Source organism: Poeciliopsis prolifica, unplaced genomic scaffold (genome assembly GCF_027474105.1).
Source record: "Poeciliopsis prolifica strain line A6 unplaced genomic scaffold, Auburn_PproV2 SCAFFOLD081, whole genome shotgun sequence".
Classification (NCBI taxonomy): Eukaryota; Metazoa; Chordata; class Actinopteri; order Cyprinodontiformes; family Poeciliidae; genus Poeciliopsis; species Poeciliopsis prolifica.
The window spans coordinates 1,170,113-1,195,127 of record NW_026562456.1 but is presented as its reverse complement, the minus strand read 5'-3'; the positions used below and the strand labels follow the sequence as shown (position 1 = coordinate 1,195,127).

General features: G+C 42.1%; 1 protein-coding gene across 2 annotated transcripts; it reads right to left on the bottom strand.

The window, feature by feature from the left end:
- Positions 1-1,251: 1,251 nt before the first annotated feature.
- On the bottom strand, positions 1,252-23,892 carry LOC129352826 (E3 ubiquitin-protein ligase TRIM39-like). Of its 2 annotated transcripts, none has more exons than XM_055021992.1 (5): positions 23,785-23,892; positions 15,504-15,562; positions 4,877-5,009; positions 3,422-4,078; positions 1,252-2,798 (listed from the first exon to the last, which is right to left on the bottom strand). In XM_055021992.1, the coding sequence occupies exons 4-5, from the start codon at positions 4,031-4,033 to the stop codon at positions 1,764-1,766; spliced, it is 1,647 nt and encodes a 548-aa protein (XP_054877967.1). In that variant the 5' UTR covers positions 4,034-4,078; positions 4,877-5,009; positions 15,504-15,562; positions 23,785-23,892; the 3' UTR covers positions 1,252-1,763. The 2 variants fall into 2 exon arrangements, with proteins under 2 accessions (XP_054877967.1, XP_054877966.1); XM_055021991.1 differs by lacking the exon at positions 23,785-23,892 and adding an exon at positions 17,008-17,051 and having other exon boundaries at positions 1,253-2,798.
- Positions 23,893-25,015: the final 1,123 nt, after the last annotated feature.

Here is a 25,015-nt window from a genome sequence, read left to right as displayed (position 1 = left end):
AACGAGATGCTTTCGGGCATCTGTCTCTTTAAATCCAAATAAGCTGCTGCTTGCCAGGACCCCCAACTCAACGTTTACACTCTTATGGAAAACATCTGCAAACAGATGAGCAATAACATAGACATACACCTTTGAAAAGCAGAAGTGGAGCCTCCTGTCCAGCCACCCAGAATACAGCAAGAGGTTTCTGCATGGTAAATCAACAACAGGACTCTTGTCTTTTCCAGCAGCCATTGTACAGCGGTAAAATCAGCTGACCAAATGAGGAAGTCAGGTTGCTAGGTAACGGTGCAGCGTGACTCAACGGTCAAGAGGTTTTTTAAAGGGCTTGTTTTCCAGACACGAAAACAGCATCAACTTCCTCTCAAGATGCAGCTGCTGGTTTTCTACGTGCCCGGCTTGTTTTGAGGATCATTTGAAACCCAAACAGAACAAAAATGAACAGAATGCATCATGGGTCACCTTTAAGACGGATGTCTGCGTTCCTCTTGTGCTTCAGTGTCGTGAATCGTTCAAACAAAAGTCTCATTGCAGTCGGATCTAAATTATAGGAACAACCACACAAAATGAAAAGATAAATGAATAAATTGGAATTAAAGATTGAGATCTGCTGTTGGAATGTAATAATTTTTTTAAACAATATTCACATGAAGAGTTCGTCCTGTAATAATCCGTTTAAATACTGATTGCATGAATCCATGTTGTTCAAACTCTTCATGTTCACTAAGTTCTGAATCACATCGTAGTTTCAGATCGGATGCAGCTTGTCCACATCGTCTCATTCGGGTCCCAGAGCAGACATTCAGTTGATGCGTCTTTCTCTCACAGGTTGGTCCAAAATGTTCACAGGTTTTCTCTTTCTTGGTCTGGAATCCATCCAGCAGGTTATCCGCCGCGCCGAAGCGTTTCAACATCGTCTGACCTGCAAACATCAGTCCAAACATTTGTGCTGCAGCCGAACCGAAGCGTGTCTGCGGTTGTTTTGAAAGTCTTTCATTTTCAGTAGGTTAAAGCAAACAGCAGCGGGTGTGGTCCTGCCTTTTCAATCACATTCAGGTTTTAAGGTTTGGGTTGTGTTAAAACTGACAGCAAGTGATGATTAATAGTGATAATTAATTGTGTTGATGACACAAGATGCCATTAAAGGGTTTAACATTTTACTGTGAACTCATTGTTTGTTCATTGCCAACAGTAATTACCGTCACATGTTTACCGCCTTCATCACTGGGACGATTCCCTAAACAAAAAGCTTCGGTTTCATGACTCCAGGCTGAACCTTTGATTTGGTTTGATCTGTTTCAGTCAAAGGCCAAAAACGTAAAAGGAGCCAAAAGCGAAAATTCTGTTTTCCTGCCTGATGCACTTTGACCTGCAGTAAATGTATTTGTCTCCAACTGGAAAAAACAAAAACAAAAATTTTATTCTTTGTGATGCATAACAGGAAAACAGTTTTCCAGAAAGTTTTCTTTAGATTTATATTTATTAAAAATATAAATTTGTATTTATTTACAAGCAGTTCATTTAAAACTCAATATTTATAAAGCCATCATATTTGCTATTTGCTGCTGGCTAGTCTGAAGGAGCTGAGTGGGGGAGGAGCTGCGTCTTGAGGGCGGAGCTAGGTCCACCCAGCTGAATGGTTGCCGTGGAGATTTAATGATTGTCCATGAAAGAGTCAAAGCAAAACTCCATGTTTGTTTGTGACGAAGGAATAACTAACATGCTGATTTATGTGACACTGCCTCTTTAAATCCTGATGGCTGCTATTTTTCTGCACGTTGCGTCGGAGGAGCGACGATCAGAGGATCAGAGTTCCTGCCGCCGTCGTTTGGACCGGGACTGAAGAACGGGAAGAGTTTCTCAGTGAAGGAAAACCCGGTGAAGGAGTGAAGCAGAACCGCCGCTTCCACGTCATAAAACGACACCTGACCCTCCTCATAATCCACAAACACTCGCACCCAATCCGGATTATAACCCACCGAGAGAGGAAGCGGTTTGTTGGCCAGCGCCACAAACTCCTTCCTGTTCTGGAGGCGGATGGTCCAGAAGCCGTTTTCCGGGCTCAGCTCCAGTTCGACCTTCCGGCTGACGGACTCCCTGGCGACGGCGAGCGTCCAGGCGGTTTTCCCCTTCACCTGGACGTCGTAGTGAAACCGCCCGCAGGAGAAGCCCCGCCTCCCCAGGACTCCGACTAAAGCTTCGAAGCGTTTGGACTGGTAGGGCAGCGGATTCCCGCCGTCTCCCAGCTCCACCCGTCTCTGATCGTCGGACAGCCGGAGGGCGGGATGCGCCGTGTCCGGGTCCAGATGGACGTCCACGGCGGAGCGGTGGAGGTTCGCCGCCGCCGCGTCCTGCAGCTTCTGCATGGCGTTCCTGATGGCGTCCGTCAGCTGGTTGGTGGCGCTCAGCAGCGCCGTGCGGGTCAGGCCGTCGTAGACCAGCGGACACATCCTAAGCTGGGTCCAGTCCTTGGTGGCTGGGACGGCGTTCAGAGCCGGGAAGCTCTGCAGGAAGACGAGCGGATCGCTGGAGCCCAACAGCTGCTGCAGCTGCACCTGCCGCCGCCGCAGCTTCCCCACTTCCTGCTCCAGGTCGGCCATCAAACTCTGGCTCTGCTTCTCCCTCGCTCTGCGCTTCTCCTCGATCGCCCCGATCAGCTCCGCCTGCGCCGCCTCCAGAGTCTGGATCAGGGAGCTGAAGATCCGGACGCCGTCCGCCATTTCCCCGTCCGCGACGTCTTCGCTCTGCTGCAGGGAACGCTTCAGCTCCTGGATCTTCAGCCGCCGCTGCCAGATGACCTGCCCGGGTCACGAGTTGCAGAAAACGTTACTACAGTCACTAACATCACTAACATCACCATATGATTGAATCTGCACTGCATCAGAGGATTTTAAGCCTGGCGGGCCACCAGGCTTCTCTTTCAGAAATATCAACATTTTCTCTATAAGATCTACAGTTTGAAAAGTTGAAGATTTGAAACTGAAACATCGATTTTGTTCTCTAGTAAATTTCCTGGAGTAAATGTTTTCCAAAATACTCAAATTTTATGATTAACTAGAAAACCTGAAGAAAAAACCATGAAACTTTTGAAACTCAGAAATTTTCCAAAAGTCAAATTTTTTTATTTACTTTTCAAACGGAGAAATGTCCAAACATTCTTTTCTAAATGTTTTGAGATTTTCTAGATTATTTTAGACTCATAAATCAAAGTTCTGATTAAAAAGGTCTAAATTCTCTGGGCCATCAGGAAAGGAGGAGGAAACGTCCACCAATAATTTCAGAAATTGTGAGAATAACTTAAATAAATTTACTAGAAATAATTTTGACATTTTTTCTACAGTTTTTTGGTGAAAAAGTTTTCCTTCTTGGCCGTCGAGTCGTTCTGGGAACAAAGTGGATCCTGTCTTAATTTGGTGCTAACCTGCTGGATCCGGGCCTCCGTCTTGCCGAGCTCTGCCTTCTTCTCTTGGTACTCGTCGCTGAGCGGAACCAGCTGGTGGAAGCGGTGAGCGGTGGCGCCGCAGCGCCGGCAGATGCTGACCTGGTCGTTCTTGCAGAACAGCTCCAGCGGCTCCTGATGCTCGGAGCAGACGCTCTCCGCCTCAGACAGCAGAGCGTCGCCGCTGCTCAGGCTCTGATGGAGAAGCAGGTTCACCGTGAGCAGCAGCGCTAGCAGGGCAGCAGCTGGGAGCAGCCAGGACCTGGAGGACCTGGAGAACCTGGAGAACCTGGAGGTCAGCGGTTTGGGTCTGACTGGAGCTCCGCACGGCGCTTCTCTCGGCTCTGAGCTGCTTCCAGGTTTCCTTCCTGCGCTCTGCCTGTATTGGACAGCCAGCTCAGATATGAAAGTATTCACGCCCAGCTTGTGCTTCTTGTCCACGCGCTCCTGGCACATGGGGCACCGACGCTGGGGGTCAGAGGTCAGGTGCTCCTGGATGCAGCTCCTGCAGAAGTTGTGTCCGCAGGGCAGCGTGACGGGGCTGGAGAACACGTCCAGGCAGATGCAGCACCACAGATGCTCCTCGCTCAGCATGGCTGAGCGGCGCTCCGGGGAAAACGGGGAAGTCAGAGAGGAATCCTGCACGGAAAAATAAATCCACTGCTTCAAAGATGGGAAACATCTGGAGCGTTAGCCTGAAGTAGGTTTAGTTTTCCATCGTAAGATATTTACAGATCAACCCTGAAATGCTTTATATGATGAGAAAATACTAGAATAAAGTTACAATATTACAACTGAATTATTGTGACTTTATTCTTGTATTATTACTTCACTCCTCTGTTATTTCAACTACATTCTCATATGACTTGTAATGTTTCTATTTTGTTATGGTGCGAATACTTGGTCCTAATTTCATATGGAGTCACGTTGATAACAAATGTCAGTTTAATTTTCTACATTCATCTCTGTGAAAACTTGTTTCTGGCCTCTTTACTCTATTAACTATGTTTGAATAATATCTTTCAGATGGGATTGGACATGAAAACAACTTTTATTAACAATTCACACTAAAAGACAAACCAAAACAGTCAGACTGCAAAATGACAAAACTCTTAAAAATCTAAATGTATTGTTTTCTGTCATATTTATGTTTTAGAGTCGAGATGAAAAACTGTTTGAATGGTTTTGCATTTTTAAAGTTTCTGCTGCGTTTATTCCCCCAAAATAAAAAACTTCAAAAAACTACATAAAAAAACTTTACATCGTAGTGCAAGACCTTCAGTCTTCAAGCTGCTGCATGAACTGGGGAGTAAAAACATAATGACAAGAAAATGCAGAAGAAAAAATCCCCTGAGAAAACAGAAGGTTTGCAGGTGGAATGAAAGCAGATCAGTCTGGTTGGTTTGTTGTCTCTGCAGCAGCTGTAGTAGGACTCACCGGGCCGAGCTTGAACCGGGCTGGAACCGAGCTGGAACCGGGCCGGAACCGGGCTGAAACGTGGAACAACTGCGCTCTTCTGACACAAGTCTGTCCTGTTTCAGGTTGATGTTGGGGAAGCTCCGCCCATAACCTGCCATAAAACAGAAACTGTCCTCACTCAAAGCTTCTCTCTGATAGTTTTATGAGCTTCCAGTACAAACAAAATTCATCCTGCTGTGACAAGGAAAGTGATGAAATGGGAAAGTAAACAGATCGACTGATAAGGTCGAACCTCAGGCATTAAATATGTCATATGGACCAAACAGGTGCAGGTGGCTTCTCCGAGAAATGCAAATCCAGTTTAATTAAATGTTCAGTAAAACTTTGAGCGGCATCAGGATCTTTATTTTAGTTCCATGTTGCATAAATGCAGACGAGGCTTCGGATGTCGGAGGATGAGTAAATCGAGAGATTTGCTGTTTGGCTCTTTCTTCACCACAACAAGCCTCTCTGGTTTGTTTAGAAAGTCCAGTTCGTTTCTGCAGGTGTGAATGCTAATCGGACCAAAAAGTGAACTCTGGTCGATTTGAATGTGAATCCCAAGCGAACCAGAGAGCGCTCCAAAAGCAGGAAGTGCACAACAGCGCAAGGAATTCTGGGTAAATACAACCAAAACAAATGTGTTAGCCTAGTGCTAACGGGAGAAAGAAATCCTAAGAACTAAAATCTACTTTTGTGTCGTCGGTTCAGAGGATATTTTCCCCAAACTTTCCAGATCATCACAATGTTTGGTAAATGGAAGATCTTTGAGTCTTTTTGGGTTTTTTACTGAAGCTATCACTCTGTTTCATGTTCGGCAGCCATCTTAGATTTTGGGTCTTAATAAACATTTTTATTTTTCCTAAAATTAAAAATGTGATTACGCTTCTTTAAACAGGTTTGGATAGTTTTGTCTATTTTGTTCTCAGATAAATTTTTTCACAATAAATGACAAATTCTGGGTCAAAATCCATGTAATCAACTCTGAAAAGGTAGAAACTGTTGATCCATGTTCCAACTATTTTGTTGATTTTAATAAAATTGTTTTTTATTGTTATTTATCATTCAGCAGATTAAATAAAAAGGCCCTTTTTGTGGCCACATGTATTTTCAACTCGATAATTTTAGCCCTTATGCCAAAACCTAAACCCTGCGCAACAGGTTAGCGCTGGTTTCTGACATTACCACGGTGACGAATGCAGAGACTCCTCCCACTACGATGCATATTAATATTACATTAATATGCATATTGTTGGCTCATAATAACAAAATAATAAGTGATTCAAAGTATTAATATTGTGCATTTAAATGTTGCAATAATAACATACTGTACAACAAAACTTTTTCCTTCCACTGAACTTTCCAAAGACATTTTGTGGGTTAATTATTTTAATTTATTCGCCAACTTTGATGGTCAAAACTGAATTTTTGGATTTTAAATAGCTTGAAATATTTCCATGTTTTCTTTTGATTCATTAAACTAAAATCGATTTATTTCTGCTGTTTTAACCCACTGAGGTGAACCTGTTGGGTCTCGTCATCATGTTTGAACCTTTAAGGTTTCCAGAGCTTCCAGATGAACCTCCTGTTGGTTTGGCAGCATCTGAAGCAAACTGTCACATTTCCTGTAAACACTGCAGTGTGAATGAGTCACTGCAGCGTGTGTGTGTGTGTGTGTGTGTGTGTGTGTGTGTGTGTGTGTGTGTGTTTGTGGGTGTGTGTGTGTGTGTGTGTGATTGAATATAATTGGTTCCTGAGGGAATTCGAATTGTTCTCATTTTCTGCTGAAAGTCTAAAGTTTGCAGGAATCCAGGAGGAGAGACGGACCAATCAGGAGGCAGCTGGAAGTTTCCACCAATCAGCACATTTTCCTCCTAACAAGCCTCGTTAAGGAGACAGGAAGCCGACGGACCTTCCTGCTAATTAATCCCAGATAAATGAGACGCGGGATTACAGCGGAACTAGCCCCGCCCCCTGGTTCTGTGGGTCATGTCACCAGCCGTCAAACATGGAGGACAAATGGTCCAGGATCCATCCATCCATCATGTCTTTAATTCTGAGCGGGTTCTTCTCAGCTGACCGGATCCTGCTGATGACCCTGTCGCCTCCAACCAGAGAGGGGATCCATCTTCGAAATGAACACCAGGGGGGGCGGGGGGGAGAGGATTACTGGAATCTGATTGGCTGCTGTACTTTCATATCTGCTGTGCAGCTTCAGTTCATATGTTTCACTTACAGACAGATGGAGAAAGATGGCTGAAAGTAACCCGTCGACGTGTCGATATTTGGTCTGTTTGTTCTGCGGCAGGTCAAAGGTCAGGACTTTTCTTTGCTCCTTTGGATATAAAACCACTAACTGCCATCCAGGTTTCTGTTCTGACTGAAAACTGATCACAAAAAAACATTTCAAATCAGTCAATATCAATAATTATTGATTCGCTTTTTTTGCTTTAAATATCTGAAATATCAGAAACAGGTGGAGAAGTTTCTCCTGTTTTATTCATTTTCTCTCCAAGACGTTTTTATTTTTTAAGCTGTTTTGGCAAAACTTTAAACTGCTGCTGTGCCAGTTACTCAGCAGGCTGTTGCTAGGCAACCAAAGAGCGAGTCAGCCAGTTGATTAAAGGCTTCTGGAGAAATGGCTGAATAATCAGTTGATCACATTCAGAAAAATAAGAGCTGGAGTCTTTTTAAATTAATCAGTTATTCTAAATCAACAGGAAAGATGCTAACTAAATGAAAAGACTTTAAAGAGTTAAAAACTCAAATATATTACCGTAAAAATGAACTTCAGAAACGTCAGAATCTGGTGGAAACAGCAGAACGTTCCTTTAATTGCACCTTTCTGAAACTTTCGACACACAGTCCAGGTAGAAGCTGTGGAGGAAATATCATCTATTTAATGTTTTATTACATCCTCAAAAGAGGCGAGAGACTCATTTATTCTCATCAGCAGAGCGGCAGTGAAACAGGAAATTAGGAATTAACTGCATCAGTGAAACGATGTGGAGCTTTTATAAAGTCTGCAGTTCTCCCTGCCACCACTGGGGGGTGCTGCACGTCTGTCCGAGGCTTATCTCTGCTACTGTCCTTCTGCTTCATCCCATTTCCTTCCCGTCATTTGTTTCAGGCTGCTGGTTTGAAGAAAAGAGGAAAGAAACAATCACTCTTCTTTTCTGTCATTATTTCTTAAACTTCCTGTCCACATTCTGTCAACTTTCCTTTAAGTCCGCCTGACGCTCCACCTCCCTCTTCACTTATTTGTTTTAATATTAGCAGGAGGAAAACTTTCCGACTCCCCAATCAGCTCCAGATGTGCACTGAACACCTCTTGTTTGTTCCAAGATGCTAAAGGTTAAAGGTCAGCAGTGCCTGAAAGGGTCGAAGTCCTGCCTGTTCTGGATGTTTCCTGGTTTTATACAACTGGACCAAACAATTGGACGATAACCGGGCCTCTGCAGAACATTATGACCATCCCAGAAGTGAATTCAGTCACTTGAATCCGTTGTGCAGGTGAATGGAAACATCAGATTTGGTTCGATTGATGAACAAAAGTTGCACCATCTGCTCCACCTCCAGCTGCTGTGGTTCTGAGTCAAGCCAGCCTGTTCCCCTCCTGGCCTGTGGGGGCGCTGCACCAAGAACCACTGAAGGAAACGACACTAAAACCTCTGGAGACGCTGAGAGCCATTTACTGTTTCACCAGATGGAAACAAAATGGGGGCGTCAGAGTTTAGGAGGATTTCCAAACCATTAGCTATTCCTCCTGCTAGCGCTAGGCTAACACATTTGTTTTGGTTGTATTTACCCAGCATGCCCTGCACTATAGTCCACTTCCTGCATTTGGAGCTTAGCATTCACACCTGGACTTTCTAAACTTCCTGTTGGTGGATAAAAGCTTCCAGTTTCTTCCTCTTTATATTTATTTTATTTTGTATTGATTCACTTCCTTCCTTCTCCTCCTACTTCTTTGACCTTCTTGAAGAAAAACTCACTTTAAAATGAAGATAAAGTAATTTTTCTCCTTTTTGTCCTCCATCAGATTATTTTCCCTCATCTTTTTGGGCCATATATTTTTGTTTCGTAATCTGTCATTTCACCTCATCTTCCTCGTCTCTTTGTCCCCAGATTAGAAATCGAACTTCCAGCAGATAGATGGATGAGCCTGAACAGATGGGTGGCCTACTTTCTGCCTCTCCTCCACCTATCGATCGGTCCGTCCTCCTATCAATGATCCATCATGCATCCATCAGTCTTTGTAAAACAAAGTGAGGAAGAGGAGGGTCCACCTCTGCTGTAGGTTCTTCAGTTTGATGCAGACAGAAATGAAGGAGTGAAAGAGTTTAGCAGCCAGAGATGTTATTTAAATTCCTGTAGAAGAACCAACTCCTCACTGCTTCATCGAGTCGCTAACAAATTAAGGAAAAGATCAAAATTACAGAAAATGAAAATAACTTTGAAGTCTTTCCATCTTTCAGTTGGATTAAATTTAGGAAGAATCTAAATGTTTTCCAGTTTGTAGACAAACATTTAAATGTCCTTTGATGATGTGCCATTAATTTTCCATCATTTAGTACTTTGCAGATCTTTCTCTGTCTGCTCTGAGTCAAACCAGCCAGTTCCCCTCCTGGCCTGTGGGGGCGCCGCATTAAGACCCACTGAAGGAAACAACAAAAACCTCTGAGAGCCACTTCCCGCTTCACCAGAAGGAAACAAGATGGAGGCGTCAGATTTTAGCAGTTTAGTTTTTGGCTAAAGACTATGAGACATATCTCTTGCTAGCGCTGGCTAGCATGTTAATGTTGGTTGTATTTACCCAGAATGCCCTGCGCTTTAGTCTACTTCTTGCTGTTGGAGTGATCTCCGGTCCAGTTGGGGTTCACATATTCATCCAAACCGAACTGAAACACTTAAACCGAACCCACACTAAGGTTTGTAGGCTCTATGAGCAGGAAGTGGACTACAGCGCAGGGCATTCTGGGTAATTGCTAATCTAGGCTAACGGGAGAAATGGCTCCTGGTCTTTAGCTTAAAGAGAAATCCTCCATCCGCTGAAATCTGACGCCTCCATCTTGTTTCCATCTGGTGAAGCAGGAAGTGGCTCTCAGCGTCTCCAGAGGTTTTAGTGTCGTTTCCTTCTGTGGTTCTTGGTGCAGCGCCCCCACAGGCCAGGAGGGGAACAGGCTGGCTTGACTCAGAGCCACAGAAGCTGGAAATATAACAAATGTTTTAATTTTGGTCCCAAATCAAACTGAATTCAGTGGACAGTCAGGGGAAACAGCCTGAGTTGATTAATCAATATTTATTTATTCTTTATTACCTTCTTGTTATATTGAACCCCAACATTTATTTACTTCCAACAGAAGTTTTGTAGAAGTTTCAGAAACAATTATGTTCATCCTGCAGCTGGTTGAGCCGGTTTGTTACAGAAAACATTTTATTTCCCTGGGAGACAGGAAGTGTGTGTGTGTGTGTGTGTGTGTGTGTGTGTGTGTGTGTGTGTGTGTGTGTGTGTGTGTGTGTGTGTCAGGTAATCTGCTCAGCTCAGAGCTCTCAGACCTGTCCCAGGGGATTGTGGGTGTTTTTGTGCGTCAATTCACATCAGGTTCAACATACAGAGTTCAGCACAGCTACATTCATGTCAACACGCGCTGCGGTTTGTGTGTGTGTGTGTGTGTGTGTGTGTGTGTGTGTGTGTGTGTGTGTGTGTGTGTGTGTGTGTGTATTAACCATCCAGGTGCGGCGCGGCAGAAACACCCGGCTGTCAGCTGGCTGCCAATCAGCAGGTCAGCTTGCAGAGTGACCACCCACCTGCAGTCCAACACTTCCTGTTTTCACTCCTTCCTGTTTTCACTCCTTCATTCACAATGAAGCTTCATTTTATCATGAACTCAACCAGGGTTCAAACTGATGACTGATGCCGTTTCAATTTTCAACTGTCATACTAATAAAATATTATAAAAGCCTTTCTTTTATAAAATACTAATATTTTCCTTTCATTAAATCTCAGCTGAAAAAAGAAAAACACTATGTTCACTTTGCTCATTTCAGGAATAATAATAAGCTATTTTACATTAAGATCATATAAAATATATCAACAGATCCAATCCTACGACGTGTTTTTGTCAAATTTCTACTGAAAATATCTTGAAATGAGACAAAATTAACTTACAAAGATTTTCAAAACCTTCTTTTAAGTCAATAATTTACGAGTATTTAGAAAAGTATTACTTCCACTGATGATATTTAAAATTTTTCAAAAATGTCTTAATAATAATAATCTTCCAGTGGAACTAGTACTTTCATAATTATATTACTAAAAACAACAATATTATTATTTATGGCGATATGAGATAATTTATCATCCAATTCTTTGTCTCATTGTGCAAAAAAAATGATTTTAAATAGTTTTAATTCAGTTTTCATTAAGATTCGTACAGAAACAGCAAAGAAACTTTAAAATCATGGCATCAAATTAACAGCTGGAAACATTCACCATGTTTTCTCAGCATGAGAAAATGACAATATCTGTGGATTGTTTGCAGAAAAAAGTCAAAGTTACGACAAGATTCCAGGAACAGGAATACTGGGAATGTTTTGCATCAAGATAAAATTCCAGAGATTTCAGAGGAAACATTCAGGCTCCGTTTCCTCAGAAGAAAAACCAACTTTCTCTTCGTGCAGTCGGTTCTGGTTCAGATCACCAGAACTGGGTTTAATAGTTTGGTAACCGAGTCCAGCGCGTTTTAAACATCCTGACTGACTCTGCTCTCCACACAAGAAAAGTTTAAACCCCCAGAGGGCGTTGAGACGACGGCTGGGCTTCATTTCCTCTCTGAGACTCTGCAGCCTGGGAGCCAAGCAAGACGGATAATTACAGGAAGAGACGGCGGAGAAATCAAAGAGCAGCGGCGGCGACGTTCATCCATAAGTGATGCTTCAGATGATGTTTAAACACTTTGAGCAACGAAATACGGCTCACATTTAATGTGAATTAGAGAAGCGTAAAGCCTTCTGTTTTTATGCAGCATTAAATATGAATAATCATCCGTCATCGTCTGCCTCCAGAATGCTGCAAGGTGGCGACTCACTCTTCATTATTCAGACGCCAATAATAAAGGAAAACCAGACTGACTTATTTATAACTGCAGGTAAAAGTTGGAGGAAGTTCAGGATGCAGGTGAGGAGCAACATGAGGAGCCGTTTGTAAAGCAAAAAAATGAATCGCTATAATTTCAGTCACTTAGCATGTAATGAGAAAATAACATGTTTGCACCATTGATTTTTAAATGTCATGAGCTAAACATTTACTTAGAAAGATAAATATTTACTATTTATTGAAACATTAAACTCAAAATTAAATATTGAGCTTTTTAGCAGCTAGCTCTGTTAGCTTGTAGCAAAATATTTCCTTATAAATATACTAAATATTTGGTCTAGCTTAAAAATTTAGCTTCATGCTAAATATTTAGTTAGAAAGATAAACATTTAGCTCAGAGTTAGCTAAATATTTAACGAGCTGATTCAGCATTATTGATCAAAATAAATATTTCAGCTCATTTTTTTGCATGTGTGTATTAGATCAGCTAAATATTTAGCAAACTTAAAGGTAAATAGTTTAACACAATAAATATTTCATTCACCAGCTAAATGTTGAGCTTCAATTTAAATATTTAAGTCTGAGCTAGCTAAATATTTTCCTTTCTCAAAGCTGAATATTTAGCTAACGTTCAAATTCACCTAACAATAACAGGAAGCAGACTATCAAAATAAAAGCTGGGTCTTGTGAACCTTTATATAAACTCCTGTCATTTCTATATTAACAGCCTTTAATATGTAAAAGCAGAAATGATGATTCCAATGATGAGCATTTTGAAACGATTCAGATTTACAAATCTGCCGCAAGCAACAAGGATAAAGAGGAACAGAATGAGGATTTTGTATAAATCAAAGCCTTCTATTAGTCAAACAGTAGCTTATGAAAGTGTGTGTGTGCGTGTGTGTGTGTGTGTGAGTGTGTGTGTGTGTGTATGTGTGTGTGTGTGTGTGTGTGTGTCTGTGTGTGTGCGTGTGTGTGTGTGTGTGTGCATGTGTGTGTGTCTGTGTGTGTGTGTGTGGGTGTGTGTCTGTGTGTGTGTGTGTGTGTGTGTGTGTGTGTGTGTGTGTGTGTGTGTGTGTGTGTGTTTCCAGCTGTATAATGGATCCTCTGTCATGGCTGCCTCCAGGTCAGCTCCCTCCAACCTCCCATTCATCTTCTTTGCCTCCCTGCAGGAGGCGTATTGTTGACTTCATTCTGCAGAAACCGCAGCAGCAGCTTCGCTTTAATCCAGCTCTGACTCATACAGACTGGATGATGACTTTTTTTCTATATTTTATTACCATCTCAGCTTGACTGTGTCCTGCTGAGAGCCGTGATGAACATGCTGAGGCAGTCACAAAGTGATGCAACATAGCCTGTTTGATTGCTAATGAGCCACACGCTGCTGAAAACTGCAGGGAACTGACCAATACGGCTCTTCGCTTTTACAGTCAACAACCAGAGAAAATTCAGCTGGAGAAATGCTAGCATCTAAATCTTTCTGACAAAATGTAACTGGGATGTAAAATGAGAAACAGTAGAAACTAGAAGTAATAAAATTCCCTAGAATGTCAAATTAAATACATGGATTCACCTTTACGGAGCCAGTTAGCTTCACACAACCAGGAAGCTAGCTTTGTTAGCTAGTAGGAAAACTTTAGCAGATGTGATTAGCAGTACAAGAGAAAAGTTGATAAACTTTTCAGTTACTGTGATTTTGTGATTTATTGCTCAAAGTTAAATAAACATCTGCAGATTTGTATCAAACACATGTTCATGTTCATAGCAGGACATTTAGTTTAGATTCTGTGGTGTTTTATTTATAAATTTGGTGCTTCAGATCTAAACTGGTTTAAAAATGATCCCAATTATTTCTCCCTTCTGCCAATTTCTTGTTCTTTAATTTCCCCCTATCTGCTTTTAATCAAAAGTGGCATTTTTTTCCAAATTGACACTAAATGTGAAGAATTAAGAGTCTGGTAAATTTTATAGAAGTTTGTTTCCTCGTCTGGTGATCAACCTTGGAAATCCTCCTGTGATTACCTCCGTTTCAGATTAATTACATCTCATTCATCTTTTTCCCTCCAGAAGTCAAGGACACACACACTTTATGCTCACAAACGAACACAGTGGGAGTTTCCCCACACATCTGTCCTTGTTATTACCAACTATTCCTATGATTATGATTCATATCGCGCTCAGTTGGAGCAGCTCGATATAAAAAAATAGATTTTTCTTTTCTTATAAGTTGAATTGGTCCACTTGAAATCAAATGCTTCCACTCTGTTTTGGGATCATCTGTGAGCTGACGTGGCAGTTAGCAGGTTCTGACCAGCGGCGGCGTCTAAAACCCAAAGGATGTTCTGAGATCAAGCTGCAGATCTGCGTCTCGTATCGGCGGCTGAGCCATCCATCAAACCGCAACCCGGCATCCATCATGGACCGGAGAGACAAGAGGCAGAACAGACAGATCCGTCAGAGAAAAGGACGAGACGGACGAGACGACGGAGAACAGGAAATGAAGAGAAGATGGCGAGAAAAAAACAACGAGACCAGGAAGAAAAATGTCTCTTCAGAGGAGAAACTGCAGGAGAAATGAGGCGAGGCAAAAATAAAACTATTTCACACAACTGTAATGTAAAAACCAGGAAGAGATAAAAAGTTAAAAACCTGAAGGAAAAAAGCAACATGAGGATGGAAACCGATCTGAGTTAATCCATTACTAAATTAGCTGATTACTTCAATAATCGATTTATGAATCCAAATAATCATTTTAACTCTAAAATAAACTCAGATTTCTAATAAAGTCTTAGAGAATCAAAGCGAGAGCCGCAATGCTCCACTAACGAAAATAAACCCAGAATGTTAAAATAAAGAGAAAAAAGAGAAAGACTGCTGGTGACTCAGTGACCTGTGTGAACCGACCAATCAGAGACCACCAGGAAGTGACAAAGCTCAAAAGAAGTCGCTAAACGTCTGCAGAGAAAACATCAGGAAATCACAGGTTTCACATTTAACCGCCGGCAGGAATGAAACGGGAAGAAATGATTCGGGGAAGAGTCTCTTTGTTCCTGTCTTCCTGCTGCCGCCATCAATTATTCACGCCACATCAACACCATCACTTTTACTCCTTCACGCCCCAAACAAACCGATACGATCGCTGCTCCGCCGCGGTCATTTGTGAGAAGAAAACACCCCAGAACATCACGCTCAGTCAGAGGCGCTCATTAGTTTCTGTAAAACGCTGCAAAACAAGCCTGACAGGAGCAGCGGCTCATACAAATCACAGCACCGCCATGAGCCGCAGCCATGAGCCGCCGCCATGAGCCGCCTCCAGAGACCCTCACTGACAGGACCGGCGGTAAACAGGCTGCTTAATGTGCCAATATGAAGGGAGTCAATATTCTGATTGGAGGTGAGGAATTAAAATCAGCTGGAGGGAGACAGAGCGCCAACAAGACGGGCATCGATTTTTCTGTTTGGCCAGAAGAAGCTGCTGGTTTGAGGAACCAGAACAAACTGACTCACCTTCGACAAACCGCAGCGTCAGTCAGCACAGCGGCTGCAAAACGGCCGTCCTGCTGGGTCTGCAAGCAGAAATAAAAACGAGAAATGATGATGTATAAAAACACGCGACAGGCATTTTAAAGAAATTAAAAAACTATTTGAAAAACAATCAGCATGATACAAAGTTTATTTATTCAGAAACAAACCAACGAAGATCCAAAAGAATCGAATAAAATGATCTGGATGGACAGTGATGTCCGTCTGTGATAAGGACACTCAGGTCAACCGGACCAGAACCAGAACCAGAACCAATATGGTTAAACATGGTGATGGCAGAGTGATGATCTGGTCCAGTCCCTATTTACATCCCATCTGAAGAAACCAGTTTCCATTGGCTAACAGAAGGTCGTGACCCTCAGAAGGTCAAGACCTTCTGAGGGTCACGACCTTCTGAGGGTCATGACCTTCTGAGGGTCATGACCTTCTGCTCCATTCTGACGAGTTTTTATTGCAGGTTTCATGATTTTACTGCAGATTCTGATGAACTTGTGACCGTAAACCCGAACGGACGGGACGTCCCAGGAATCAACGTCAATGTCTTTTTAATTAACTTTATATTTATTAGTTTGGTTCTTCAGTTTTTGTCCAGAAAACGGATTAATGAGTTTTCAGCCTGATTTGTCTAAATATTCGTCTCCACACATTTAAATTATGTTCATTCACATTCATATAGAGGCAACTTAACCTTCAACCTGAACCAAATGTGAATCTGGTTCTGGATATTTACTGACTGCGTGAGCCGAGCTGAAGCCTCTGAATTATTCATGTGTTCATAAACGCGTACGGGAGGAAATATGCCGACTCTTCCTGGCATCCGGAGTTTGCATTTAAGGCTGAATGTTCTGAGAAGAGAGAATATTTTCTGCTTGTAAATCAGTTATCATAATAATGATGTGAAGCCAAGGCTTGTACTGTTGGAGAAACACTTTAAAACTAGAATAAACGCTAATCCAGATTATGTGAGACTGAAGTTACGGGTTGGGATTCTGCCTGCCTGCATCGGTCCGGTCGGTCTCCAGCCAGTCAGAACAGATTTGGTTTTGATTTCAGCGTCTCAGGGTGAAGAAGGCGATTACAGATTAAGACTGAAAACACAAAGAAAAGCTCTTTGCTGCTCACTTTAAGAGTTTTTCATTCCTTCAGTGGGTTAATCCATGAGATCAAGCTCATTCATGGAAGCCTTGAATAGGAACCAACTAAAAAAAGTTTATTTTTATAGGAGATAATTGCTGTTAGTTCAGTTTTACTTCAGGCGTCTCAGTTTAATCTTGAAATTAATCCAACAAAAATGACTTTCGCCTCCAGAATAAAGTGAAAAAGTAAAACCTAAACTAGTGAAAGAAAACATTCCTCAGCTACAAGAGCTGTTAACCAAACCTAATCCATCATCATCAACGCACAAAGAGAATAAACCATCACCATGAAAAACACAGAAATCTGTAATAAAACGTGATGAAATGCTTACAGTTTGTTTTCCTCTGCTGCGTTTCTGTGCGTCGCCTTTCACAGCCTGACAGTTTGTCCGCAGGTAAAAACAGAAACTTTAGGTTGTCACGTCAAGTCAGCCTGAGGAGTCGGTGACATGGTGAAGGGCGTGAACACATAACTCCTCAAGCCTTCTAACAAAAAGGTTCCCAGATGTTTTGTTTCAAGAAACACTTAAAACGGCTTAACTGAGATCTCAATACCATTATTTCGGAGAAAAGTTCTGGTTTTACCGGTTTCTAAAGCAAACCCACATAATCCAGTGGAACAGAAACTAATTCATGTTTGTTGCATAAAACTAATTCATGCAACAAAGATGAAATGTGCGTAGTAAACAGTAACATAGATTTGTACCACAAAGGAAGAGGCAGCGCTGCAGCCTAAGACCAAAGATCAAACGGGAAGATTGAAACAGGGCCGGGCGTTCCTCAGGTTCCTCGGCACCAGGAGTTATTTGCGGACCGGCGTTCTTTGGGCCGGATGTTCTTTGGGCCGGATGTTCTTTGGGGACCGGGCGTTCTTTGGGGACCGGGCGTTCTTTGGGCGGGCGCGTTCTTTGGGCCGGGCGTTCTTTGGGGACCGGGCGTTCTTTGGGCCGGGCGTTCTTTGGGCCAGATGTTCTTTGGACCGGATGTTCTTTGGGCCGGATGTTCTTTGGGCCGGATGTTCTTTGGGCCGGATATTCTTTGGACCGGATATTCTTTGGGCCGGATGTTCTTTGGGCCGGATGTTCCTTGGTTCCTCAGGTTCCTTGGCGCCGGATGTTCTTTGGGGACCGGGCGTTCTTTGGGCCGGGCGTTCCTCCAGCCTCTTTGTGTGTTTTTGAATTCTTAATAAGAATAAAGCTCTGACTGGAGTTCTGGTTTGGCTTTGTCTGTAAATTTTGATTGTTTCCTAAACGTCTGCTTGTCCATCTCTTTTTTCTGGCTAATTAATAGCTAGCTGTTACAGCTGTTTATTTAACTATCTAAGCTGTAGATAGTTCAATATCGATAGCTTGGTGTACCATGTAGCTAGGTGGCTAACTACATGGTTAGATGATAAGTAAACAGATAGTTAGCTATATAGTTAGTTAAATAGCTAGATAACTAGCTAGACATATAGCTAAACAGTTAGCATAGAGAGTTAGATATCTAGCTTGACAAAACATAACTAGCTGGATAGCTATATAGCAAGTGGCAGCTAACTGCATGGCTACATAGCTAGCTAGACATCCAGCTGGATCGATGCTTTACCCTGAGGTCATTTTGAGTGAACATCCAACAGAACACAAAACTGTAAAACATACAAATATGCATCATTATTGAACAATAAAACAACATTAAAATGTTTCTGTCAACATCTCATTACAACACGCAGCACTCGGCAAAAGCTAGTTCTGCTAATGCTAAATCACTATAGCATGGTGTTTAGCAGAAGCTAACACTAAAGCGCTAACATCAATCAGCATGTGCTGCAACGCAGTGCGAGGAAAGTTCATCCTGAGTCTCTTTGCATTTCCTCCAGCGGCGCTGAAGTTCTCCAAAAACACGATCCGAGTCCAGAAATGACCAAACTTCTGCCTTCCAGATCAGAAAAGCTGTTTTCCTCATCAGCTTTAAACTCTTGTTTGTATTTTGTACGGATCGGATCACATCTCCATTTCCCCTCTGCAAACCAATCGGTTCCGCCGTTGGAGCCTCAGCCAATCGGCTTCACCCTGCGGCGCAAACCGACGCCATGTTGGACGAGGAAAACGCTTGTTTCTGCGTTCAGAATACAAGATTTATGTGGACAAGTGATGATGTAACATTTATCGTTTGGGATTGTTGGAACGAGACGAGTCGCTGCCAGAATAATCATTTCAGGAGAAAATCTGAACTGTTGGTTATTTTATGTCCTTGGAAGAGGACGCAGTCTGCATATTTTCTTAAATGGAAGTAACCTCTCCGCCTTTTAAAACTAAATCTGATGTGAACACTTTTTTCCCCCTCCTGCTTCAGACAAAGCCATAAAAGAAACAATAAAAACAGGAAGAGGCGAAGCTTGGCGCCGCCAGCACGCCGCAGCGTTTAAACGCTGCTAACCGATCACGGGCCTAATCTTCAGGGTTCAACAGTTGGAAGGAGGCTGGAACAAACAACAGCCTCCAGCCGTTTCATTTGCATTTTGGCTCTGACTTTTATCCCCGATGGCCAAGATTTAGTGAAACTGCGAGGTTTCCAGCAAAGCTTCGTTCAGCCGGGATTTCTCCGGTCGTCTTGTTGCCTGCAACCTGCAGCCTGGGCTGATTGCAAATTGTTCTCTGGAAGCTGAAAAGACAAAAGCTGTAGAATCTGAGTATTTAAGCCTCTGAAAATGAATCCTGCAGGTCAAATGCTTTTCTACGAGAGATCATTGCTGTTGGCAACCAATCTCTGAACCGACGAAGGTTTTTGTCAAAGAGAAAACAAAAAATGTTTTACAGCAGGAACTTTTAGGATTCCTGTTCTAACAGTTGAGTTTAGATGGAAACCAGATTCAATCGATCTGAAATGCTAACAATTTAGTAATTGATTATTCTGATCAATCAATTATTCTGATGATAGAATAAAACCCTGATTAAATAAATACATTAACATGTAAATAAAGGACAGAAAACGTCTTTATAAAAAATAAACATTTTATTTAAACTGCAGTGACGTTTCACTCCGTTAGTGAACATTTAATCATTTGCAGCAATAAAATAAAAGATCCTTCTGCTGATCGGTGACTAATCCGTCCATTAATTGATTAATAATTGAACCGCTAAAGGTGATTAGTAAGAGATTGATTTACATAAAGTTACTTATTTTAGTCTTTCATACAAAATGTTTATGATTTTGTACATGTTTGGATTAATTGTTTTATTCTTTTTTATTTTACTCAAGTGAATAAAGCTGAATCAGCTGATTTTTCAATTATTGCTTAATTAATTAGATTAATTGTTTCATTGCTGCCGTTATTCATCATAAAGCTGTTGGGCGTCACATGAAGCTCAGTCATGCATGTCTTGAGTAAATCAATTAATTTCATAATAAATTTAAATGAGCTCAATAATTTCCATTTGCAGGATTTATTGTTTTTCTCTCAGGTGATAAATCTTAATTTTTCTTTATAATTCACTTTATTTATTGTTTCTGTTGTTTGGTTCAATTATTTTAAATTCCAGTTTTACATGTTTGTTAGAATTTAAAGTTTGTTGATTTTTGCATTATTATGCCAGCAGCATTAATAACTATTATCGTTTATCGCGATAACTTGTGGGAGAATCGGTTATCGTGAGACCGGATGTGACGCTCCGGGTTTATTTTAGCTCTCTGTCCTTGAGTTTTGAGTTAACTCTTGAAGTTTGAAGAAATTAGTGACTCTAAGTTTCTCTTCATGCATTCATGAATAAATGGGACAAACTGGGAACATCTGGACGCCAGTAAACAAACATCTCCCATCAGCTGCAGCTGTTCCTTTGTCTTCAGGCCTATAAAACCTCTTTACAGCCTCCGTTCATAATACTTTCCACTCTTCTTCTACTGTTTGAATTGACTTCCTCTGTCTGTTTTAATGCCTCCACACATGAACACACAGCCAGCAGGCTGCCAGGCTGTGATTAGAGAGGATGGATGGTGGAGGAAAGAGGAGAAGATGCTCAGATCCTTTGAGCATCAAACAGCTGATAGACGGTTCTGCTTCACAGGCCTTTATTGTGCAGCAGCTTTAAACATTAAACTGAGTTGTTTTTATTTCTTTGTTCCTGACGGACAGGAAGTAAAACAGGTGTGTCAGGATGATTGGTGCGTCAGTCTCTGTTCTTTAATTTTTAATGTCTTTCTGCAGGTGAGAAAACATTTCCCTCCTTCCTTCTCCTCCTCTAACAACCTTTAGCTTTCAAGTTAGACGGCAGCAGGAAGTAAAAACATGTTTAAATCCAGGCTGAGAGTTTAAGGTTCAAATAAAGAAGCTTCTGTTTTATCAGTGACTGTAACAGTGAGGAAAATGTTTCTGCTTCTGTCTGTTCTCTTAAAGGTTCACAGAAAAAACATTTCGAATAAAACAAACAAATTGAGAGAGAGAGATGTGTTATTTATTGTATCGTTTATTATTTATTGTGCTTTGAGTTATGTTGTCAAGATAAATGAAACTTTATGCCTAATTACATAAAGTGGCAAACAAACTGCCCTGATAATCACATCAGTGAAACATGGCAGTGGCAGCAGGATGCTGTGGGATTCTCTCCTTCCACACTGTCCATGGCGCCAAACCGAGGCAGATCGTTGTGCTCAGCGTCGCCTCATGTTTACTGAACTATTATGGGAAAATAAACTTTAAGTCCTAATTAAAGACTGGAGCTGGCGGCTGAGTCAGCGATTTACTGAAAGCAAGAAGCAACTTCAGGCTGGAGAGCAGAGCTGGAAGCCTCTTCATCAAGTTTTCTCCATACTGAAGATCAGCCACACACCTCAGTTCATGATTATATTTACAGTTTCCCAGCCGAACCTTGACCTCCGCGCTGCCTGGACCTCCTGCTCTCTATGATTCAACGGCCTGAAAGCTCAGAGAAACGCTCCACAAACACATTGTGTGAAGTACGTGTCCTGGCTGTAAATCACGGCCGTGAAGGATCGGTGTTGCCAAGGGGAAAATATACAGCAATTTAAACATCACATTCCCAGAGTGAGTAATGGAGGCGCCGGACGAGTGACAGGAAAACAAGAGCAGGGAGAAAACAGCCACGGAGCTGAACTGTCTGACTGTACGTCTGTCTTCCTTTCTCATGATTTATTTTCCTCCACTCATCGCTGCGTTTTTGTTACTGTGTGAATTATAATTTCTGAAGAAGTTGACGTGCTGAGATGAAATCTGAGGCTGAAACGACGTCAAAATAAACCAAATCAGCTGCACATTTAGCCAGAAATTATGTTTTTGAAAGCTGTGAATGCAGTAATTAGCCATAATTATGTCCTCAACCCTCCAAACCACTGAATGCAAAGAGCTTCATGCAGCATCGCATGATGCTGCTCAACTCAACGTCAGAAATATGTTTCCTCTGCTGCAAAGAGTCGGTTTAGAAATCCAATTTCAGAGCCTTGGATTGGAAACAACCAGCACAAAGCTGCTCGCCTGACTGCATCGTGTCAAATGTAAAGTTTAGTGGAGGGATGGATGGATGGATGGATGGATGGATGTGTTGGATGTGATGCATTGGTTGGATGCGTTGGATGGTTGGATGCGATGGTTGGATGTGATGCATTGGTTGGATGCGTTGGATGCCGGCTGGACGCTCGTTGGTCTCCAGACGTGAATTAAAGTCTCATTTTGTATAAACTCGTATTTTTCTGATCATTTTGGTAAAATTCTCTGAACGTTTCTAACCTTTAAAAGAAGAAAAAATGTTTGTCATCAAATCATCATTAGCAACAAAACTATGAGACTCCAAACAACACATTGCTGCTTCTGTGGAGCTGCAGCTCTTCCTTTGACTAGGCCACGCCCACCACGCCGTGGCATTTTTAAATCCCAGTTACTGCGGCTCGCCACGGCTGGACGCTTCATTGCCAAGCATCACTTTCTCCTCTGTAATAAGTGCAACAATGGCGAAGCACTTTACTTATATTACGGCTCTTTCTTTATAAAAGCTGTTTGCACCTGCAGCGAGTCGAGAGGCGGAATAACGAGGCATCAACTCCGAATGGAGAGCCGGAGAAAAAGGGCTTTTAGAGAAACAGCATTAACCTTTCAGCGCTCCGCCTGAGCCAAAGGGATTCAATACAACCGCACAAAAAATGGATCCAGGTAAATTAGATTCTCAGCTGTTTACTTATTGAGCTCATTTTTCAAAATGCAATGAGATAAAAATCATCTAATGCAAGAAAAACATGTTTTATTGGTTCTCTGTTTAGTTTTACTGCTGCAACCATCCATTATTCCACTGAAACGAAGCATCAGATTAAAGGTCTGCTTCATTAAACTCCAACCTTCCTTCAACTTTAATGTGTTTGCTGGGATTTCAGAACAATAACAACAAAGTGTTAGCGTTAGCAACACTAAGGCTGCATCCAGCCGGTCTGTCCCATTTAATCCAGTCTGTTTGTTCACAAAGTTCAGAACCCTCATCAAACCCTGGTCCACCTGCAAACCTGTCGGAACCACTGGGGCAGAACCACTGGGGCGGTTCCAGTGGGGTGGTTCCACTGAGGCAGAACCACTGGGGCAGAACCACTGGGGCGGTTCCAGTGGGGTGGTTCCACTGGGGCGCCCCAGGACTTTAATGTGCTAAAAATTATAACACAATTAAATGCTTCTGTTGTTTCCAACAGGAACCTTTATTTAGCGTTTCTGGTACGACTGTAAATCTGTTGCACAAGCTGCTTCTGCTTCTCTAATTTCTGCTTCAAAACACAAAACAACTGGATGCTGGAAAAGACTATTGTTGTGCTAAAAGGAGCTGGTCTCAATGTTAAACCTGATACTAACATTAGCATTAGCATCCACACTTTTACAGAAGTTTCATGAATAATTCGTAAAACTACTTTCTCCAATAACAGATTATACACAATAAAAATTTGTGTTGCTGTCGTATTTATTCGATACTTTAGCAGAAAAAAGTTTCTCAATTATAAATGTTTTGTCTGATGAAAATGTGACTAATTAGTTACAAAACTTGCAATTAAATGTTTAAAACGTTTAATTGAGTCCTAGCTCTGGCATAAACAACAGCTTCATGTTTTTAGTGTTTATTCAAATTAACTTCAGAACATCTGACCCAGAAGTCGTCGGTTTGGATCTCAGAACCACGTTTACACGCTTGTTGACATGAAGTTCTCTTAATGCGGGACTCAAAGCGGTTTTTCCTGCAGGATTGGCTCCGTTTTCATCTCCTGCTTTTATCTCGTGTGCTGCTGCTCTGCGGGTTTGTCGTGCTTTGATCTCGTCTTCATTCTGGATGTTTAATGCGTACCGTCTGAGCCGGGCCTCTTCGGGTCCAAACTCGACTGCAGGGGAGGATAGAAGATAAAATAAAATCCATCGCAGCCTAAAAAATGGGGAGAAACAAATGAAAAAGACAAAAGGAAGAGCTGAGCAGGTTAAGTGGAGCAGGTGATAAAGTGGAAGATAAATGAGCGCCGGCGCCGCTGACCTCCATTACCCTCGCTGTGCTCTCTGAGGAGGCGATGGGAACCAGGAGAAACCAAAACATTGCAGAGAAACTGGAGGAGCGTCACAGAAAAGTGTTTCTCCATTAACTCAGCCGCCTGCTGCAAATTAAAACGTCCAGCAGTGAAAGAGGCAGGAAGACTTTACAGCCAGTCGGAGGCCAGAATGTAGCATCGTGATGCTAATAAAGCGGCGCTGCTGCTGCTGCAGGACAACCATTAAACCATAACAAACACGAATGAATTAATGCACAGATGACGTAAAAGAAATTCATTTTAAACTAATGCCTCAATTATTGTGAGTTTTCTGCATGAGCTTCAAACCAAAACGCTTTTACTGATCCTGGCCTTCGACGGTAACAACAGAAAAACTGTTTTAAGAGTTTGTGTTTGATCAAGTGACTGAACGGAGAAGCTGCAGGGCGAAAAGCCTTGGAAATCCAGAAAATATGACTATTTATGATGCAAACCAGAAACATGTTGTTAAATGTGTCACACAGACATTTATTGTAACAGATGGGGAAAAATAATCCATCTATTTTTTTAATATACTTCAAACTTTTCTTTGATGAAGCTCAGCAGAGAAGATGCTTTTAAAAGCATCAGATATGATTTGGTTCCACTGATGGAAACGTCACAACTCAGAGTTTTTGGAAAGTTTTGGTTGTTGAGCCGACAGAGAAACCAGCAGCATGCAGGAATAAGAAGTAATAAATCCTGGAGGAACGTCGTAGGAGCAGAACGCGGCGATGACGGCGCCTGAGCTGATCCATCAGCTGATCCATCAGCTGATCCATCAGCTGATCCATCAGCTGATCCACCAGCAGATCCACCAGCAGA

Bases quoted from the DNA above. Each gene is read 5' to 3' on its own strand.
- LOC129352826 (XM_055021992.1), bottom strand. From the start codon at position 4,033: ATGCTGAGCGAGGAGCATCTGTGGTGCTGCATCTGCCTGGACGTGTTC. The intron at 2,799-3,421 runs GTTAGCACCAAA...TGACCCGGGCAG, and splicing joins CGGAGGCCCGGATCCAGCAG to GTCATCTGGCAGCGGCGGCT.